At 40.7% G+C, this 21,829-nt stretch overlaps 1 protein-coding gene across 3 annotated transcripts in view; it reads left to right on the forward strand.

The window, feature by feature from the left end:
• Window positions 1–21,829, forward strand: part of LOC126162193 (intraflagellar transport protein 80 homolog) — a 432,276-nt gene that overhangs the window by 342,157 nt on the left and 68,290 nt on the right. For all 3 annotated transcript variants that reach the window (XR_007535032.1, XM_049918521.1, XM_049918522.1), the window contains one exon: window positions 1,506–1,645. Coding sequence is in view for 2 of the 3 variants with exons in the window: in XM_049918521.1 (XP_049774478.1) it covers window positions 1,506–1,645 (140 nt within the window). In the remaining variant the exon portion in view is untranslated. The remainder of the gene's footprint in view (window positions 1–1,505; window positions 1,646–21,829) is intronic.

Here is a 21,829-nt window from a genome sequence, read left to right on the forward strand (position 1 = left end):
AGTTGTGGGTCAGGATGAAGCTGGCTAAGGTAACGAGGAAAGAGGTTTTAGGTAGGGTGGCAGGTGATCGGTGCCGGAAGAATGACGATGGATTGGTCAGCCTTCAGATCACGGATAGCCTGGGCTTCAGCAGTGGTGATGTTGGGAGTAGGATTAAGGTTTTTTAAGAAGGATTGAGAGGCAAGGCTGGAAGTCAGAAATTCCTGGAAGGTTAGGAGAGGGTGATTTTGAGGAAGAGGAGGTGGGTCCCCCTGTGACATTTGCAGACACAAGCAGACATTTGTAAAGGCAAAGAGTTTCTTTGTTAACTCTTTGCCTTTACAAATGTCTGCTTGTGTCTGTGTATATGCGGATGGATATGTGTGTGTGCGCGAGTTTATACCTGTCCTTTTTTCCCCCTAAGGTAAGTCTTTCCGCTCCCGGGATTGGAATGACTCCTTACCCTCTCCCTTAAAACCCAAATCCTTTTGTCTTTCCCTCTCCTTCCCTCTTTCCTGACGAGGCAACCGTTGGTTGCGAAAGCTAGAATTTTGTGTGTTTGTTTGTGTTTGGTTGTGTGTCTATCGACCTGCCAGCGCTTTTGTTTGGTAAGTCTCATCATCTTTCTTTTTAGATATATTTTTCCCACGTGGAATGTTTCCCTCTATTTTATTTATATATATATATATATATATATATATGTCTGCTTGTGTCTGTATATGTGTGGATGGATATGTGTGTGTGTGCGAGTGTATACCCGTCCTTTTTTCCCCATAAGGTAAGTCTTTCCGCTCCCGGGACTGGAATGACTCCTTACCCTCTCCCTTAAAACCCACATCCTTTCGTCTTTCCCTCTCCTTCCCTCTTTCCTGATGAGGCAACAGTTTGCTGCGAAAGCTTGAATTTTGTGTGTATGTTTGTGTTCGTTTGTGTGTCTGTCGACCTGCCAGCACTTTCATTTGGTAAGTCACATCATCTTTGTTTTTAGGTGTATATATATATATATATATATATATATATATATATATATATATATATATATATTTAAAAAGAAAGATGATGAGACTTACCAAACAAAAGCGCTGGCAGGTCGATAGACACACAGACAAACACAAACATACACACAAAATCTAGCTTTCGCAACCAATGGTTGCCTCGTCAGGAAAGAGGGAAGGAGAGGGAAAGACAAAAGGATTTGGGTTTTAAGGGAGAGGGTAAGGAGTCATTCCAATCCCGGGAGCGGAAAGACTTACCTTAGGGGGAAAAAAGGAGGGAAAAAAGGACATTTCATATATATATATATATATATATATATGATGCTGGCAGCAATCAGAGTATATTGAAAAGAAAAAAATCAATATTGATGAATGAATAAAGTGTTTTATAAAATATGAGAAAATATTTGGATCAAATTTGATGTTTCCATTTGTTATCTTTCACATATTTCTCTTTGTGCTATACTTGGATAATATAACTTCAAAATTCACCCCTTTGAGGCTACTTAGAAAATTACATTTATTTTTCAGGAAATCCCAGTTGCAGCTGCTAAAGTAGCTGAAGTCTCACTGCTTGCTGGAAGTACACAAGATGCCGAAAATACACTACTGCAAAATGGACTGATATACAGAGCTATTATGATGAATATTGATTTTTATAATTGGACAAGGTATATTATGTGTATAATTGTGATACCTGTTAGAATCAAAATATTAATGGGTGTAAAATATGGTAATGTTACATCTTACACAAAAAACTAAAATAATATATAATTAATAAGAACTTATATACAATGAATAATTCAGATCCTTTATTTACCATTGACCACCTGTGGTGGAATAGGCATTTTACATTGATAGCATGCTACATTTTCCTTCAATAGTACCTTAAAAACTAAATTAGCTTTATATATTCCAAATAGAACTAGAAATGACAGGAGTAACAATAAAATAATTAGTAAATTCACTCAGTCATGTCACATAATAAAAATTTAAAAATTAATGTTAGTTGATTTTATATTCTTAAATTCCTATATATCATAAACAAGATTAGTAAGTAGCCATTTTAATACTTTGCCTCTGAAGCTAGTTATGTGGACTGACCAAACAGAAAATTGAAGTTTATGTAACATTCTTAAGTTATTGATCGGATGGGATGCCATACATTTCCTTTAACACATTAATCTTTGGTGTCCTATCTCAAATGCTCAGTGGGAGAGGGTGTCATTATCAAGTTTTTGCCCCAGTTTGGAAATATTGTAGATCCAGGGCTGGTGGGAAGGGGCAGTGTACTGCATGACACTCCAGATAATTGTATAATTCTGTTGCATCTGTCAATTACATACACTTTAGGATGCAAATAAAATGCTTAAAGCTGAATTTCATGTTAGTTTAGGTATTATAAAAGCACTTACCCTCTGTAATGTTCAGTATAGGTATCAGCCTGTGCCTAGGTATATCTCATTTTATTTTGCATCTAGTGTTATGATGGTGTATGTTTTCCCTCATTTTGAAATCTGCTATATTGTTTTTTCACGTACAGTGATGAGACGTGTATATAGAGGTTAATGACTGTTAATATTTTGAGCTATATGAATAGTAGCTGAACATGCTCTGATCTGCCAGCATTGCTCATTGCCCTTACCGTGTTCTGTTGAATTTTTAAAATTTCACTGATGTGAGGAGAAAGTCTCCCTAACAGCAGTCCATACATTATATGTGACTGAAAGAGTCCAAAATAAATAACTCTTAAGCATTCTTTTGTTATAAAGCCTCTCAGTTTCTACATTAAATAAATAACTCGAGATAATCTTGTAAAGGCATTGTTGATTTGGAGAAAAGAGAACCACCTGTATGAGTATCAAGAGCTCAGATGGAAAACCAGTCCTAAGCAAAGTAGGGAAAGCAGAAAAGTGGAAAGCGTATATAGAGGGTCTATACAAGGGTGATACACTTGAGGGCAATATTATGGAAACGGAAGAGGATATAGATGAAGATGAAATGGGAGATATGATACTACATGAAGAATGTTAGCACTATTGACCACATTCTGACCATTAGTGAAGTGATAAGCAGAGCAAATGAATACCAACAGCCTGTCTGGATTGCCTTTGTTGATTTTGAAAAGGTGTTTGACTCCATTAGCAATATAGCTGTCCTCCTAGCTTTGAGTGAGCAAGGAGTGGGAGCAGCATACATCGAAATGCTCATCAATATCTATGAAACTTCTTCAGCCTATGTTAATATCAGCGAATCAACTCAAGAATTCCACATCATGAAGGGCATCAAGCAAGGAGACTCCATCTCCCCAAAACTATTCTCGGCTGTACTGGAAATGCCTATGTCAAAGCTGAGCTGGTAAGGTAAGGCAATTAGAATTAATGGAAGAAGGCTTACCAACTTGAGATTTGCTGATGATATTGCCTTACTGGCCAATGACTTCGGAGAGCTCCAAAACTTAGTTACAAATCTTGCATTGGAATGGCAGTTGGTTGGCTTGAACATGAACCTTTCCAAAACAAAAATAATGTCCAAAAATGTGTACCAGCTGGAAATGTGAAAGTCAAGGACAGTCCATCAGAAGAGACCAGTGAATATATCTACCTTGGCCAGATTATAAATACAAAGGGAGATGTAAGGCTAGAAATCTACAACTTGGCTGGTAAGCATTTGGGAAGAATTCAACAGTATTCAGATCAAAAATACCAGTAACTCTGTAGAAAACAGTATTTGATCAATGCATTCTTCCTGTGCTGACATATGGTTGCAAGTCATGGACACTGAACTCATTTACAAAAGAGAAACTTAGGACATCACAGAGAGAGATGGAAAGATCAATGTTGGGCTATACAAGAAAGGATAGGAAAAGGGCAGATGACATCCCGTATGCGATGAAGGTTAAGGACATCGTAGAGACAATAGGCTCCTTGAAATGGCTGTGGGCTGGCCACGTCGCAAGAAGAAAAGGTAGTAGATGGATGATGCTAGTACTTGGAGTAGAGTCCGAGAGAGCATCGGAGGCCAAGAGGAAGACCACTGGACAGATGGGACAAAGATATCAAGAAGATCGCTGTTAGCACCTGGCAGAGAACTGCCCAAGACTGTTCCACTTGGAGAGGACTGCTGAAAGCCTATCTGAATCCATGACTCGAAGAGGCCACCTCATTTAATGACTGAGTTGGGTAATGATGATGATGATGATGATGATGATGAAGTATTTGACAGAGTACTGAAAGGCCTAAATTGAAATAAGGCCCAAGAGTACACAACATTCTATTACAACAACTGATACCCTTCCAGCCATGACAAAACTCTTCCATCTGGTGAGCAAGATGTTTAAGACAGGCAAAATAACCTAGGACTTCAAGAAGAATATAATAACTCCAACCCCAAAAAAAGCAGGTGCTGGCAGGTGTGAAAATTACTGAACTATCAGTTTAATAAGTCATGGTTGCAAAATACTAATACAAATTCTTTACAGACGAATGGAAAAAGTGGTAGAAGCCGACCTTGGGGAAGATCAGTTTGGATTCTGTAGAAATGTTGGAACATGTGAGGGAACACTGATTCTACGACTTGTCTTAGAAGAAAGATTAAGGAAAGGAAAACCTATGTTTCTAGCATTTGTAGACTTGGAGAAAGCTTTTGACAATGTTGATTGGAATACTCTCTTTCAAATTCTAAAGGTGGCAGGGGTAAAATACAGGGAGCGAAAGGCTATTTACAATTTGTACAAAAAGCAGATGGTAGTTATAAGAGTCTCTTTCAAATTCTGAAGGTGGCAGGGGTAAAATACAGGGAGCGAAAGGCTATTTACAATTTGTACAGAAACCAGATGGTAGTCAAGATGGAGTCAAGGAGCACTAAAGGGAAGAAGTGGTTGAGAAGGGAGTGAGACAGTTATTCAGCCTGTATACTGAGCAAGCAGTAAAGGAAACAAAAGAAAAATATGGAGTAGGAATTAAAATCCACGGAGAAGAAATAAATATTTTGAGGTTTCCTGACGACATTGTAATTCTGTCAGAGACAGCAAAGGACCTGGAAGTGCAGTTGAATGGAATGGACAGTGTCTTGAAAGAAGGATATAAGATGAACATCAACAAATGCAAAATGAGGATAATGGACTTTAGTCAAATTAAATCAGGCGATGCTGAGGGAATCAGATTAGGAAATGAGACACTTAAAGTAGTAAATAAGTTTTCCTTTTTGGGAAGCAAAATAACTGATGACTGTTGAAGTAGGGAGGATATAAAATGTAGACTGGCTATTAACAGTGATTATAGATTTTAAGTGTAAGGAAGTCTTTTCTGAAAGTATTTGTATGAAGCGTAGCCATGTATGAAAGTAAAACATGCACAATAAATAATTTAGACAGGAAGGGAATAGAAGCTTTTGAAATGTGATGCTACAGAAGAATGCTGAAAATTAGGTGGGTAGATCAGATAACTTTTATTTATTTTATTTATTTATTTATCTTACAGCTCGAAACATGTATTTAACAGGCATGGGCAATGTTATAATAATTACATTTAGATTATTGATACACAATATAAATAGATTACATGCTACTAAGTAAAATATCATTTAAGTACATTTAATATAGCCTTCCTGAGGTCAAATCATGTCAGCACCATACTGTATGGGCACTTCAATACAAGCCATTTTTTTAACTCGTTTTTAAAAATTCTACCAGAAAGCTGTTTCAGGTTGTTTGGCAGAGAATTATAAAATATTGCTCCCTTAATGAATGGGGTATTTGTTGTTAGATTCAATAACTAATGAGGAGGTACTAAATAGAATTGGGGTGAAGACACATTTGTGGCACAACTTGACTAGAAGACATTCTGACACATCAAGGGATCACCAATTTAGTATTGGAGGGATGCGTGGGGGTAAAAATCATAGCGGGAGACCAAGAGCTGAAAACACTAAACAGATTCAGAAGGCTCTAGGTTACAGCAGTTACTTGGAGATTAAGTGGCTTGCACAGAGTAGCATGGAGAGCTGCATCAAATCAGTCTTTGGGCTGAAGACCACAACAACAACAACATTGGTTGATGTGTTTTTCCACAGTTATCTTAGAGTCTATGTGAATTCCTAGAATTTTAACTGCATTCACCTCTTCCTCTTTTGACAATCCTAGCATAATTTGCTCGTTTTTATTGGGGCTACAAAACAGAGTATTTCATAAGAATCAGTTTAGTGCTGCTTCCATGCCATCTTGCAGAACTAATGTGTTCTCATGTTGAGCTAGCAAAGTTGTGTCATCAGCACAACAAATAACAAAGTTGGGAACACAGTGGGTAAATCATTGGCCGTAATTGTAAAAAAAAAATGGCACAATGACAGAACCTTGTGGGGCCTCCATTTTAACTTCTTGCAATTGTGTGTGCCTTTTTCTCACATAGACAAACTGTTTCCTAGTTTTTAGATAATATATAATTACTGCCATTGCAGAGTTTGTACACCATAGAATTTGAGTTTAACAAGTAAGATATCATGAGAATGTTTTGCTTTAAATTTTTTATCATAACAAAAACTAATATAAATGGCTACTTTTGTTGTGCCTGGATTTTATTTATGAAGGGAGTATGAAATAACCATAACTCTTACACCTGATCTGTGTTCTGACGTTAGTCTTGTCAGTAGGCAACCAACACAGTTTTCATTGGTTCATGAAATTAATTTGCACAAACAACTGATGGACACACTTAATTTTTTTCCCAAGTTATTGATGTATGTGAAACCATCACTACGTATAATGCTGCCCTCTTTGCGTAGCCATTTTCTCTCTTATTATTTTTCTTGTTTATAACTTAGTTATTTACATGTTCCATTGATAATAATCATGACCTACTGATATGAAACGGCATGAGTCACGTTTTCACACACACATACAATGTAATAAACACTCAGAATTTCTTCTGTGGAGTTGAAGCAGCTGTCAAGCATATGTGGTTTCATTTTATGTTTGAAGCTGACTGTGTTATGTATTAAGTTCTTTACATCACTACGTAGATGGTCAAAGATTATTATGGCTAAATACCTAATTCCTTTCTGTGCCACATTAAAGGGTGTGTGATGTGTAGTGGAAGTTGTTTCTCCTTCTAGTACATATGAATGCTCATTTTTAAAACTGTTATTGATTGTTGTCAATTGATTTCATAAGGGAGAAAATGTACTTTAAGGATGTTGACAGTATCCCCAATTGCTTAAAGAGCTGCCTACAAGTGGTTCTTTAGTGGACCCCACATTAAGTTCTTATTACCTGCTTCTTTACAACTGACACTTACCCCAGAATATGATGTAATAAAGTGTTAGTGAATGAAAACAGGAAAAAGTAAATCAAAGTTTTGTCAGTTTCATTCCCATGGTGTGATATCACCTGTAACACAAAAGTTTTGCAGAGAACAGGTTTAAGATATGAAACATGTAACTTCCAGTTCAGGTTCTTATCAATATAAACACCTAAGAACCTCGAATGTTCTGTTCCATTTATTGATTTACCCTCATGCATTATTTCTAATGGCAGGGTCAGGCCTGTGTAGTACAGAATTGCATGTGTTTGTTTTGAGGCAATAATGTGGGGAAGCTACCCTAGAATGCCTAAATTTGGGAATGGGGATGATAAAATGGCGACATGTAATTATAACTCTGTAAAGTCTGGAGCAATTTCAACAAAACTTTCTCTGTGTTTGATTTACTATCTGGAAAAATATTTATGGTGTTTCATAAAGATTCATCTGATTTCACAGTACTATATCTTCTACTTGAATAAAGGTTGAAACTTAGGGGGAATTTCAACTTTTGCATTTGACTAAAAAGTTTTTATTTCTAACGGGCCATCCAGTTTTACAAGGGTATAACTTTTACATGTAGGCACATACAAGATTGAGGTACTTCTTACAATTAAATTTAAGATCAAAGTTTTCATTTACCTCTTACCAATGTTGAATGTGCTCCCCCACCAGATGCAGGACAAGCATCGAGACAACACTCATATTGTTTCAAGTCTGTCTGTAGCTACAGCATTCACTGTGGGTATTATGCAACATCACAGTCTGTGGGGAGGCACATAGATGAAGTCCTTAACAACCCTGTGACAGAAAAAAAGAGATACTATGAGATCAGATGACCTTTGAGGCAGGAGTAGAGGAGTAGGATGTGGATAGCAAGCAGTTGACACGTTCATGTAACTGGAAATGAGTGATATTCATGTTGAATCTCGAGTTTTTGGTGTTGCTGTACTAATTAATTAGTTAGTTATTTGAATGTTTCATGGATCATAATTGTGTCCTGTCACTATTATATGGAATGAGTCAGTTTTGCAGTTATAGAACATCATCTCAATGCACAATATGCCAACATGCTGATCACTTATATGATAGATTAAGGCCTTTTTCCATGTTACATGCATACAGGGATATCTCAAGCACATATGATTTTAGGTTGTGTTTGCTTGCTATGTGTTCACAGTTACACAGTGTTACAGTTCTGATGATATTTCGCACATAGCAATTTGACTGGAATAAAGGTGGGAGAACAGTTTTCAAAAATTGAGAATATTATAATGGTGTACACATAAAAAGGCAAATGATGGGCGGATACGCCATGTTAGGCAGGCCTGTATCTAGCGGGGAACAAACCAGGGTATCTTCCCTGGGCAGCAATTTCAGGAGGCACCAAATTCATATCCTTGAAGAAACAAACCTTGTTTCATAAAGTGCCTATCATCCAGCACATGTTGCTCCTTCAATTAGTCATGTGATTTTGACACAAATCCCAGTTGGTTTTTGAACATTTTTGAATACATTCTAAGTTGATTTCTGAATGAGTCATAAGTTGATTTTTATATGCATGTATAGTGTACATGATGTCTCTGCCAGGGGGATCCCCATCGCATCTAGAAATAAAAAACTTTCCCACAGACAAAAAGGGATGGGGCTATACAAACTGAGCTGAATAAACCCAAATGGGTGAATGCCAATTGCTGTTTGTTTATATGGTCGATTGGGTGAGCGAATGATCAGCATTGTTATAATTACTAGTGGAATTCATAGAGTCAGATTACCAGAGTGGAAATAAGTGACTAACAGGATAACATTCAAGAAAGCTTACATATTATCTACGTGGTGTATCCAAGAAAATGAAATTTTTACAGAAAATTTTTGCCAGGTCGCTACACTACTAGTTGTACAGTCCCAGGTTAGCAGCAACTTTAAGTTCTGTTCTAGGAATAGTGTGGAAAATGCATCATATGAACACGTAATAATGCCTAACTGGAGAATAAACTTGGGTAACTGAACCTGTGATTCTGGCAGAGTTAGTGAAGTCAACCACAGAATAAGTTTTGACAATGGCAGGAGTAGTTACAGAATTAGTGACGACAAGATTGATTGTTAGAACAAGGAAGGAGAAAAAACAGGGACATCACACAAATTGTATGGAAGAATATGATGATTCCACATTTATATAAAAATTTCATAATACTAATTTTTGATCTCATGCTTAAGAAACTGGAGTGTATGAATGAAATGCGAAACTTTTTGCTTGTAGTAGGCCTAGTAGGCATTAAATATTGGTATTTTGTGAATTGTGTTCTGTCGTGTTATTTATTTAAATGAGGTACGTAAAAATAACCATTTGTGCCAAAACAGCCTTGTTTATTTGGTGTGTGTTACAATTGCTGCAATATTTGGAAGGCCTGTTTCGTTTTATCTAGCAGGCAGTAAAAAAATAGACGTAATCAAATTGAGAAAGCACACCGGTCTTGGGTCTATTTGTATTAACAGTTTTGACACTATTAGACAACAACATTTTGATTTTTTCTGTAGCAAAATATTCGATGAAGTTTGAGGTGATAGATTGTTTTCCAGAAAGGAAAGCATGCCATGTAAAGCTGTGGCAAGATTAGAGAGAAAAAAGTGCTGGGCCTAAGGATTGAAGGAATGTGTACTGTCTTGCTTGTCTCTTATCTAAAAGAGAAAGGTATTGGCTAATAGCCAATAAAGATTGCAAATTTTCTTATGAGTTCTTATACTCCTGGTCACAAATAATCCCACCAAGTATTAATTGTGAGGCCTTTTTCAAGTGGGATAGGATGTCAAATCAGCCAACTGGGATCCGGAGAGGCACAACGGAACATTATAATTTCCAGTGTCCTGAATATAAGTTTGACGACTTCCATTACAAAATATATACATTTTAATTTCATAGAGTATAATAGAGGGAAACATTCCACGTGGGATATATATATATATGGGTTTTAAGGGAGAGGGTAAGGAGTCATTCCAATCCCGGGAGCGGAAAGACTTACCTTAGGGGGAAAAAAGGACAGGTATACAATCGCACACACACACATATCCATCCACACATATACAGACACAAGCAATATATATATATATATATATATATATATATATATATAGCTTCTTCATCTCCCAGTATCTACTGCAACCTACATCCTTCTAAATCTGCTTAGTGTATTCATCTCTTGGTCTCCCTCTACGATTTTTACCCTCCACACTGCCCTCCAATGCTAAATTTGTGATCCCTTGATGCCTCAAAACATGTCCTACCAACCGATCCCTTCTTCTAGTCAAGTTGTGCCACAAACTTCTCTTCTCCCCAATCCTATTCAATACCTCCTCATTAGTTATGTGATCTACCCATCTTATCTTCAGCATTCTTCTGTAGCACCACATTTCGAAAGCTTCTATTCTCTTCTTGTCCAAACTAGTTATCGTCCATGTTTCACTTCCATACATGGCTACACTCCATACAAATACTTTCAGAAACGACTTCCTGACACTTAAATCTATACTCGATGTTAACAAATTCCTCTTCTTGAGAAACGCTTTCCTTGCCATTGCCAGTCTACATTTTAGATCCTCTCTACTTCGACCATCATCGGTTATTTTACTCCCTAAATAGCAAAACTCCTTTACTACTTTAAGTGTCTCATTTCCTAATCTAATTCCCTCAGCATCACCCGACTTAATTTGACTACATTCCATTATCCTCGTTTTGCTTTTGTTGATGTTCATCTTATATCCTCCTTTCAAGACACTGTCCATTCCGTTCAACTGCTCTTCCAAGTCCTTTGCTGTCTCTGACAGAATTACAATGTCATCGGCGAACCTCAAAGTTTTTACTTCTTCTCCATGAATTTTAATACCTACTCCGAATTTTTCTTTTGTTTCCTTTACTGCTTGCTCAATATACAGATTGAATAACATCGGGGAGAGGCTACAACCCTGTCTTACTCCTTTCCCAACCACTCCTTCCCTTTCATGCCCCTCGACTCTTATAACTGCCATCTGGTTTCTGTACAAACTGTAAATAGCCTTTCGTTCCCTGTATTTTACCCCTGCCACCTTCAGAATTTGAAAGAGAGTATTCCAGTTAACATTGTCAAAAGCTTTCTCTAAGTCTACAAATGCTAGAAACGTAGGTTTGCCTTTTCTTAATCTTTCTTCTAAGATAAGTCGTAAGGTCAGTATTGCCTCACGTGTTCCAACATTTCTACGGAATCCAAACTGATCTTCCCCGAGGTCGGCTTCTACCAGTTTTTCCATTCGTCTGTAAAGAATTCGCGTTAGTATTTTGCAGCTGTGACTTATTAAACTGATAGTTCGGTAATTTTGACATCTGTCAACACCTGCTTTCTTTGGGATTGGAATTATTATATTCTTCTTGAAGTCTGAGGGTATTTCGCCTATATATATATATATATATATATATATATATATATATATATATATATATATATATATATATATATATATATATATATATACAAAGATGATGAGACTTACCAAATGAAAGTGCTGGCAGGTCGACAGACACACAAACGAACACAAACATACACACAAAATTCAAGCTTTCGCAACAAACTGTTGCCTCATCAGGAAAGAGGGAAGGAGAGGGAAAGACGAAAGGATGTGGGTTTTAAGGGAGAGGGTAAGGAGAGGGTAAGGAGTCATTCCAGTCCCGGGAGCGGAAAGACTTACCTTAGGGGAAAAAAGGACAGGTATACACTCGCACACACACACACACATATCCATCCACACATTTACAGACACAAGCAGAGGGAAGGATTTGGGTTTTAAGGGAGAGGGTAAGTAGTCATTCCAGTCCCGGGAGCGGAAAGACTTACCTTAGGGGGAAAAAAGGACGGGTATACACTCGCACACACACACATATCCATCCACACATATACAGACACAAGCAGACATATTTAAAGACAAAGAGTTTGGGCAGAGATGTCAGTCGAGGCAGAAGTGCAGAGGCAAAGATGTTGTTGAATGACAGGTGAGGTATGAGTGGCGGCAACTTGAAATTAGCGGAGATTGAGGCCTGGTGGATAACGGGAAGAGAGGATATATTGAAGAGCAAGTTCCCATCTCCGGAGTTCGGATAGGTTGGTGTTAGTGGGAAGTATCCAGATAACCCGGACCGTGTAACACTGCGCCAAGATGTGCTGGCCGTGCACCAAGGCATGTTTAGCCACAGGGTGATCCTCATTACCAACAAACACTGTCTGCCTGTGTCCATTCATGCGAATGGACTGTTTGTTGCTGGTCATTCCCACATAGAATGCATCACAGTGTAGGCAGGTCAGTTGGTAGATCACGTGGGTGCTTTCACACGTGGCTCTGCCTTTGATTGTGTACACCTTCTGGGTTACAGGTTTTACACCGGTGGCGGTTACAAGGGTAGGAGCCAGAGGGTAGGGAAGGTGGTTTGGGGATTTCATAGGGATTTCTATAAATATCATAATTTTATCCTTCTTACGAAGGTTAAGTGGACAGCGGAAAGACAATCTTGGTGGAGTGTGGAGGATTTCATGAAGGATGGATCTCATTAAACAACCATTTCGGCTAGTTCTAATAACTTTCACTTTATTTCCACTTCCGTTTTTCGCACATCACTGATCATTTTAGCCGCTCCCCACAGGTTTTAACGTCATTATTTCTACAATCGTTAGCCCCATTTTCGTAATCTTTCACCACAACACCACTCCTTTTAATACGATTTTTCGAAACTTTCCCGAATTTCTCCGTCCTTTAACGTGATTTAGCGGCAACACAACCACCTAACCTTTATGCACATCGCTGTCTACCAACCCAAGTTCACCACAGGATCAACTTAACCAACACTTTTTCGCCTTTTTTCATACCAGATCTCCAGTTGCTTTCTAGTTCACCTTTATCTCTCCCCATATATTTCTATCTTTCTTTTTCATTTCAACCTCATGTTAAACTTTCCACCTTCTAATACCATGTCACCCTCACAATACCCCCACAACGACCCCATTAAGTTTTATTTACATTCCCTCCGCAAACATGCCTTCACCCTAGCCAGATTACGCTCGCATATTTTATTTTCTCAGGCTTGTCTGACATTTGGCATAACCCCCAAAGGCCTCACACTTAAAGTTCCCATCTCTTGCTGCAACCCTTCTTTCCATCAGTCCCTATACCAGTTCCAAACTGAACAATCCATTGCCCTCACCCACCTAATCCTTCACCTACACATCAACTCAGCCAATGAACACACCCGTCAACTCCTATCCTTAATAAAAGTCCTCAATCTTTCTTCTCCCACATCCACACCGGCTATTCAGAGCATCCTCCTACAGGCCAACCGCCAATTAGAACAGCATGCCACCCTTCACCTCAAAAAACTATCCAATCTCATGGTTTCCCACCTCCGGAAAGGCAACTCACTCACCCTTCACAACCTTTCCAGCAAACCTCAACCACCTCTCATTGCACACAAACCCAGTCTCTCCCATCTACTCAATCTCCCACTTCCAGCTCCACTCCCTCCAAAACCTCAAAATTCCAATCAACACAATCTGGTACCACAACACCCTAATTCAGTAGTTAACCTTTCCTCCAAACCTCTCTCCCAATCCGAAACCTCTGTCCTATCCAAAGGCCTCACCTTCAGCCCCACTCCCAGATTCAACCAAACAGCCCTCGTCAAAGATTTACTGTCGTACACTCGTACTCTCTGCTGGAAGTATCACTTTGCCACGAAGAAAAATGATCCTAATCCTACCCCTAATGATCCGACTCCCCAAGACACTATCCAAATTGAACCCTGCCTGGAACAGTTCCGTCCTCCGTCACAGTGGGACCCACCTCCTCTTCCTCAAAATCACCCTCTCCAAAGCTTCCAGGAATTTCTGACTTCCAGCCTTGCCTCTCAATCCTTCTTAAAATACCTTAATCCTACTCCCAACATCACCATTGCTGAAGCCCAGGCTATCCATGATCTGAAGGCTGACCGGTCCATCGTCATTCTTCCGGCGGACAAGGGTTCCATGACCGTGGTACTTGATCGTCGGGAATACGTGGCTGAGGGACTGCGTCAGCTTTCAGACGACACCACATACAAAGTTTGCCAAGGTAATCCCATTCCTGATGTCCAGGCAGAGCTTCAAGGAATCCTCAGAACCTTAGGCCCCCTACAAAACCTTTCACCTGACTCCATCAACCTCCTGACCCCACTGACACCCCACACCCCTACCTTCTACCTTCTTCCTAAAATTCACAAACCCAATCATCCCGGCTGCCCCATTGCAGCTGGTTACCAAGCCCCCACAGAACGTATCTCTGCCTACGTAGATCAACACCTTCAACCCATTACATGCAGTCTCCCATCCTTCATCAAAGACACCAACCACTTTCTCGAACGCCTGGGATCCTTACCCAATCCGTTACCCCCAGAAACCATCCTTGTAACCATTGATGCCACTTCCTTATACACAAATATCCCGCACGTCCAGGGCCTCGCTGCGATGGAGCACTTCCTTTCACGCCGATCACCTGCCACCCTACCTAAAACCTCTTTCCTCATTACCTTAGCCAGCTTCATCCTGACCCACAACTTCTTCACTTTTGAAGACCAGACATACCAACAATTAAAGGGAACAGCCATGGGTACCAGGATGGCCCCCTTGTACGCCAACCTATTCATGGGTTGCTTAGAGGAAGCCTTCTTGGTTACCCAGGCCTGCCAACCCAAAATTTGGTACACATTTATTGATGACATCTTCATGATCTGGACTCACAGTGAAGAAGAACTCCAGAATTTCCTCTCCAACCTCAACTCCTTTGGTTCCATCAGATTCACCTGGTCCTACTCCAAATCCCATGCCACTTTCCTTGATGTTGACCTTCACCTGTCCAATGGCCAGCTTCACACGTCCGTCCACATCAAACCCACCAACAAGCAACAGTACCTCCATTGTGACAGCTGCCACCCATTCCACATCAAACGGTCCCTTCCCTACAGCCTAGGTCTTCGTGGCAAACGAATCTGCTCCAGTCCGGAATCCCTGAAGCATTACACCAACAACCTGACAACAGCTTTCGCATCCCGCAACTACCCTCCCGACCTGGTACAGAAGCAAATAACCAGAGCCACTTCCTCAGCCTCTCAAACCCAGAACCTCCCACAGAAGAACCACAAAAGTGCCCCACTTGTGACAGGATACTTTCCGGGACTGGATCAGATTCTGAATGTGGCTCTCCAGCAGGGGTACGACTTCCTCAAATCCTGCCCTGAAATGAGATCCATCCTTCATGAAGTCCTCCCCACTCCACCAAGAGTGTCTTTCTGCCATCCACCTAACCTTCGTAAGAAGGATAAAATTATGATATTTATAGAAATCCGTATGAAATCCCCAAACCACCTTCCCTACCCTCTGGCTCCTACCCTTGTAACCGACCCCGGTGTAAAACCTGTCCCATGCTCCCTCCCACTACCACCTACTCCAGTCCTGTAACCCGGAAGGTGTACACAATCAAAGGCAGAGCCACGTGTGAAAGCACCCACGTGATCTACCAACTGACCTACCTACACTGTGATGCATTCTATGTGGGAATGACCAGCAACAAACTGTCCATTCACATGAATGGACACAGGCAGACAGTGTTTGTTGGTAATGAGGATCACCCTGTGGCTAAACATGCCTTGGTGCACGGCCAGCACATCTTGGCGCAGTGTTACACTGTCCGGGTTATCTGGATACTTCCCACTAACACCAACCTATCCGAACTCCGGAGATGGGAACTTGCTCTTCAATATATCCTCTCTTCCCGTTATCTTTGCCTCTGCACTTCTGCCTCGACTGACATCTCTGCCCAAACTCTTTGTCTTTAAATATGTCTGCTTGTGTCTGTATATGTGTGGATGGATATGTGTGTGTGTGTGCGAGTGTATACCCGTCCTTTTTTCCCCCTAAGGTAAGTCTTTCCGCTCCCGGGACTGGAATGACTACTTACCCTCTCCCTTAAAACCCACATCCTTTCGTCTTTCCCTCTCCTTCCCTCTTTCCTGATGAGGCAACCGTTGGTTGCGAAAGCTAGAATTTTGTGTGTTTGTTTGTGTGGCTATCGACCTGCCAGCGCTTTTGTTTGGTAAGTCTCATCATCTTTCTTTTTAGATATATTTTTTCCATGTGGAATGTTTCCCTCTATATATATATATATATATATATATATATATATATATAGAGAGAGAGAGAGAGAGAGAGAGAGAGAGAGAGAGAGAGAGATAGATAGAAAGAGATAGATAGATAGATAGATATACACTCCTGGAAATTGAAATAAGAACACCGTGAATTCATAAGAACACCGTGAATTCATTGTCCCAGGAAGGGGAAACTTTATTGACACATTCCTGGGGTCAGATACATCACATGATCACACTGACAGAACCGCAGGCACATAGATACAGGCAACAGAGCATGCACAATGTCGGCACTAGTACAGTGTATATCCACCTTTCGCAGCGATGCAGGCTGCTATTCTCCCATGGAGACGATCGTAGAGATGCTGGATGTAGTCCTGTGGAACGGCTTGCCATGCCATTTCCACCTGGCGCCTCAGTTGGACCAGCGTTCGTGCTGGACGTGCAGACCACGTGAGACGACGCTTCATCCAGTCCCAAACATGCTCAATGGGGGACAGATCCGGAAATCTTGCTGGCCAGGGTAGTTGACTTACACCTTCTAGAGAACGTTGGGTTGCACGGGATACATGCGGACGTGCATTGTCCTGTTGGAACAGCAAGTTCCCTTGCCGGTCTAGGAATGGTAGAACGATGGGTTCGATGACGGTGTGGATGTACCGTGCACTATTCAGTGTCCCCTCGACGATCACCAGTGGTGTACGGCCAGTGTAGGAGATCGCTCCCCACACCATGATGCCGTGTGTTGGCCCTGTGTGCCTCGGTCGTATGCAGTCCTGATTGTGGCGCTCACCTCCACGGTGCCAAACACGCATATCACCATCATTGGCACCAAGGCAGAAGCGACTCTCATCGCTGAAGACGACACGTCTCCATTCGTCCCTCCATTCACGCCTGTCGTGACACCACTGGAGGCGGGCTGCACGATGTTGGGGCGTGAGCGGAAGACGGCCTAACGGTGTGCGGGACCGTAGCCCAGCTTCAGGGAGACGGTTGCGAATGGTCCTCGCTGATACCCCAGGAGCAACAGTGTCCCTAATTTGCTGGGAAGTGGCGGTGCGGTCCCCTACGGCACTGCGTAGGATCCTACGGTCTTGGCGTGCATCCGTGCGTCGCTGCGGTCCGGTCCCAGGTCGACGGGCACGTGCACCTTCCGCCGACCACTGGCGACAACATCGATGTACTGTGGAGACCTCACGCCCCACGTGTTGAGCAATTCGGCGGTACGTCCACCCGGCCTCCCGCATGCCCACTATACGCCCTCGCTCAAAGTCCGTCAACTGCACATACGGTTCACGTCCACGCTGTCGCGGCATGCTACCAGTGTTAAAGACTGCAATGGAGCTCCGTATGCCATGGCAAACTGGCTGACACTGACGGCGGCGGTGCACAAATGCTGCGCAGCTAGCGCCATTCGACGGCCAACACCGCAGTTCCTGGTGTGTCCGCTGTGCCGTGCGTGTGATCATTGCTTGTACAGCCCTCTCCCAGTGTCCGGAGCAAGTATGGTGGGTCTGACACACCGGTGTCAATGTGTTCTTTTTTCCATTTCCAGGAGTGTATATAGTAATTTCATAGAGTGAAATACAATGATGTGTGGTAGAAGAATACTGTGTGAAGAGGCATAGCACTACACTTTGAACAACTTAATAACAAATAACATGCCATACATTTCCTTTAACACATTAATCTTTGGTGTCCTATCTCAAATGCTCAGTGGGAGGGGGTGTCCTTATCAAGTTTTTGCCCCAGTTTGGAAATATTGTAGATCCAGGGCTGGTGGGAAGGGGCAGTGTACTGCATGACACTCCAGATAATTGTATAATTCTGTTGCCTGTCAATTACATACACTTAGGATGCAAATAAAATGCTTAATGCTGAATTTCATGTTAGTTTAGGTATTATAAAAGCACTTACCCTCTGTAATGTTCAGTATAGGTATCATGAAGCAAAAATGAAAAGTTTATGTAAAAAAACAACAGGTGTAGTGTTTTCTGTGGAGAGCCAAAACAGAAACAGTGTCTCAGTATGGTGTTTACCCTTGTGTCACCAGTTACAAAGGTAGGCAATGGTTGAAGTGTAGACCAGAGACAGAAAGTACACTGGTGATACCATGAAGTATTCCTTCTCTCTCTCTCTCTCTCTCTCCCCCCCCCCCCCCCTCTCCCTCCCTCTACCCCTCTCTTATTTACACACACACACCTACACCTGCCTTCTTACTTTCAAACAACTGTAGTGTTGCCATCCATGATATTCGAGGTTAGTAGGTTGAATGTTAACCCTAGGATCCATGAGTGTTTGGATTAACATTAATGCATGAAGGGGTCCCCAGAAGCTCCCATTGAGATTTCTATAAATATCATAATTTTATCCTTCTTACATTACTTTTATAAATGAGTGACTGCACTCTTATAAAACATATCTGTAGTTAGTTTAAATTAGCAAAACATTAAAGAAAAGATCTGGACATTAATTTCAGAGGAGTACGTTTCAGTTTCATCTTTATTAATTTTATTGTTTTGGCATATAATAAATTATTTTAGCATTTATATAAACTAGGAATTGCACATTGGTGAGGTACAATGCAAATTAATATGCATAAAGCATCCAAATACAGAATAGAAAGAAACAAAGTGGCAAAGTTGCACATTACATAGACACAACAAAAATTAAGCTACTCGGCATTTTATCCTAATAAAGATTAGATGGCCAGTCACAAAAGTCTACAAGTTACTGAAAACATTCTCCACAGACAAGCACACTATGTTCATTGCATATGTTCTTGGAACATTTTGAACAACACTGAGCAGTTTTCTTTGCCAGTTCACATGAACACAAAAACCATTTTCTGGGCATTTTTCTTTGATGGATGATGTCTGTTTCTTGGCCACATCTTCTCAATGCTTGGAGGATATTTCTTTGCAAATCTGGAGTTATGCTCCACACACCATATGTGGATGAATAAGTTCTAGGGCCAAATCTTTCAAGAAAATCCTCCTTTTGTGTGATTTTACATTATACTCTGGGCATTGATTCATTAATAAATAGAAAGCATTTATAGCTGCTACATCCATTACATTAGCCCATAAAACAAATGACGCTCTCTTTGTCTGTCTTTTACAAGTGTAAGTATGTACCTTTTGGTCAAGAGAATCCACACCTGATATTGTTTTGTTATAAAATAGAATCATTTTTGGTTTTTTCTTTCTGTGAGTCTCATCACCTGTGACATCGTGATGCATGGAACTTAGTAGCACCACACTGTTATTCTTCTTCGATAGACAACTCACAATAGCCATATCATCTCTGAATCCAAATGTTGAAGATAGAACTTCTTGTGCCTTTCATTGTTCGTTTCAGGTGGAATTTGTGTTTTGTTATGGCAAAGAGTACCAACTGCTGCAATTTCATCCTTCAATAAATCTTGAAACAGGGATACATTGGGAAAGTAGTTGTCCATCATGATATCAGTTGAGCTTACTCTAAGCAGCTTTACCACAAGAGGTGCAACATTAGCTTGATGAGGACGATCTGGGTTTTTTCCTTGAGTACACTAGCCCATCTATAGCGCATGATCTCAAAAAGAGTTGCAGAGCCAGAATGTCTTTATTCCATATTTTCCTTGCTTGCTTGGTATAAATTGTAAAAATCTGCAACACTGTCTGAAAGACACTAGCTGTTTATCTATTGTGGAGTTCTCTCCTGGTTTAAATCTTTGTCTGCAGTTGTTTGTGAATAGTTCCTGCACATTTTGGAAATCTGTTATATTGTTACCTTGACTCATAGCTTGTCAGGTGCACCTATCTTTGAACATTACGGCTCTCCTTTTTCTTCAGAGTTGTTCACAGAAGAATTTGCCATATAAACAGGGTTACCAGTAGAGTTGTGAAACAATTCTCTTATGGAAACATCCCAGCTTTTGTAACTGTCAGCTAATAGGAGAAGAGAGACATATTCTCCTTCTCCTGTTCTATGGGTACATTTGGTCTGTCATCTACTACAACTGTGGAAGGAACCGCACATAGCAGCAGAGAGCATTTCGCCATCAGTGGGAGGAGCAGACAACATGTCCATAGGGTAGGAGGGCTGATAGACAAGAGAGTGATCCATTGCTATGGACACTGGCTTGCTGACCAATCCACACACCCCACATGACCCATTCTGCTCCCCCATTGGTTGGCTTTGAACTTTCTGAAAGTGTTACTTCCTCAGCAGCCCCATGGATAGTGTCCTTAGCTCAACAGAACCCATTGCTGTGGAGCTGCTTATGTAACCTGTATCTCGCCACTGAGGCACATTGGTAATCGCAAGAATGTATTGCAAAATTTGAAAAAGAAAATAATTATCTTTTGTACCCTAAACACCACTTTGGGCTGCACAATTCCCTCCCCATTCCATGAGAGCCAGCTATGGGTCCTTAATCAATTTATGTCAAGTTTGATAACCAACAAAAATATAGCTGTTGAAATGGCTCTCCGGAAGTTTGTCGACATTTAATGTTTTAGGAAAAGGGCTTATCCTAATGGAGGATATAAATCAAAAGTTAATAACACACTAGGGACATGGGGTACAAAGTTTCAGTATTGTAATAAATCTTGTTCACAAGTATTATTTCTTGAACCATCTTGCTTAACAATTTTGCTTGAAATGTTACTTCCCAAATGTGTGACATTGTCGAAGGTGGTGCAGTGGACAGTTGTCAACCGGGTATGGCTGGGAGCATGGTAGCAGTAGACAGCTGGGCTGTAGCTGAGCCATCGCAAAGTTATTCGGGCACCATGATAAGGTCCTGGTATCAAGGCTGACGTCAGCAAGTGGATTGGCTACCAGCGAATGCAACACTCATGGACGGGTGTTGCATCAGTGGGGGTGTGAGTAGTTTGCAATTTATAGAAAAGGGAGGTAGAAAAGTAATAATGACTAACACCAGAAATACAGTAATTTGCTGTTAAAGGCAGGATTACAAAAGAAATTAATAAAATAAACTTTACATAACTCATGATAGTAAATACTTGAGATTTAAAGTTAACAAATGGAGGTAGTTTGTCCTTTGCAAATCTGGTCTTATTCGACCTGCAGAAGAAATGGAAACAGAGTTCATATCTTAACCCGAAGGAGGACTATGCCAGTGAAGTGACATTGTTAACATCAATATTCACCAACCTGTGGTGCTGGTTTATGTGATTTACCATAGCCATATTTATATAAAATCTGCACAATAAAGCCAACGTCAAGTAGAGATAGAGGCACTGATGTAACGCTCAGAATGACCACTCGATTGTAATAATTGTGAGTGTGCCATTCAGCAAGGTGTGCAGATCACAATCAAGAGAAATTTGGAGAAATTTGTCCATGCTCCTTTGCTAGCA

Source organism: Schistocerca cancellata, chromosome 2 (genome assembly GCF_023864275.1).
Source record: "Schistocerca cancellata isolate TAMUIC-IGC-003103 chromosome 2, iqSchCanc2.1, whole genome shotgun sequence".
In the NCBI taxonomy this organism is placed as follows: Eukaryota; Metazoa; Arthropoda; class Insecta; order Orthoptera; family Acrididae; genus Schistocerca; species Schistocerca cancellata.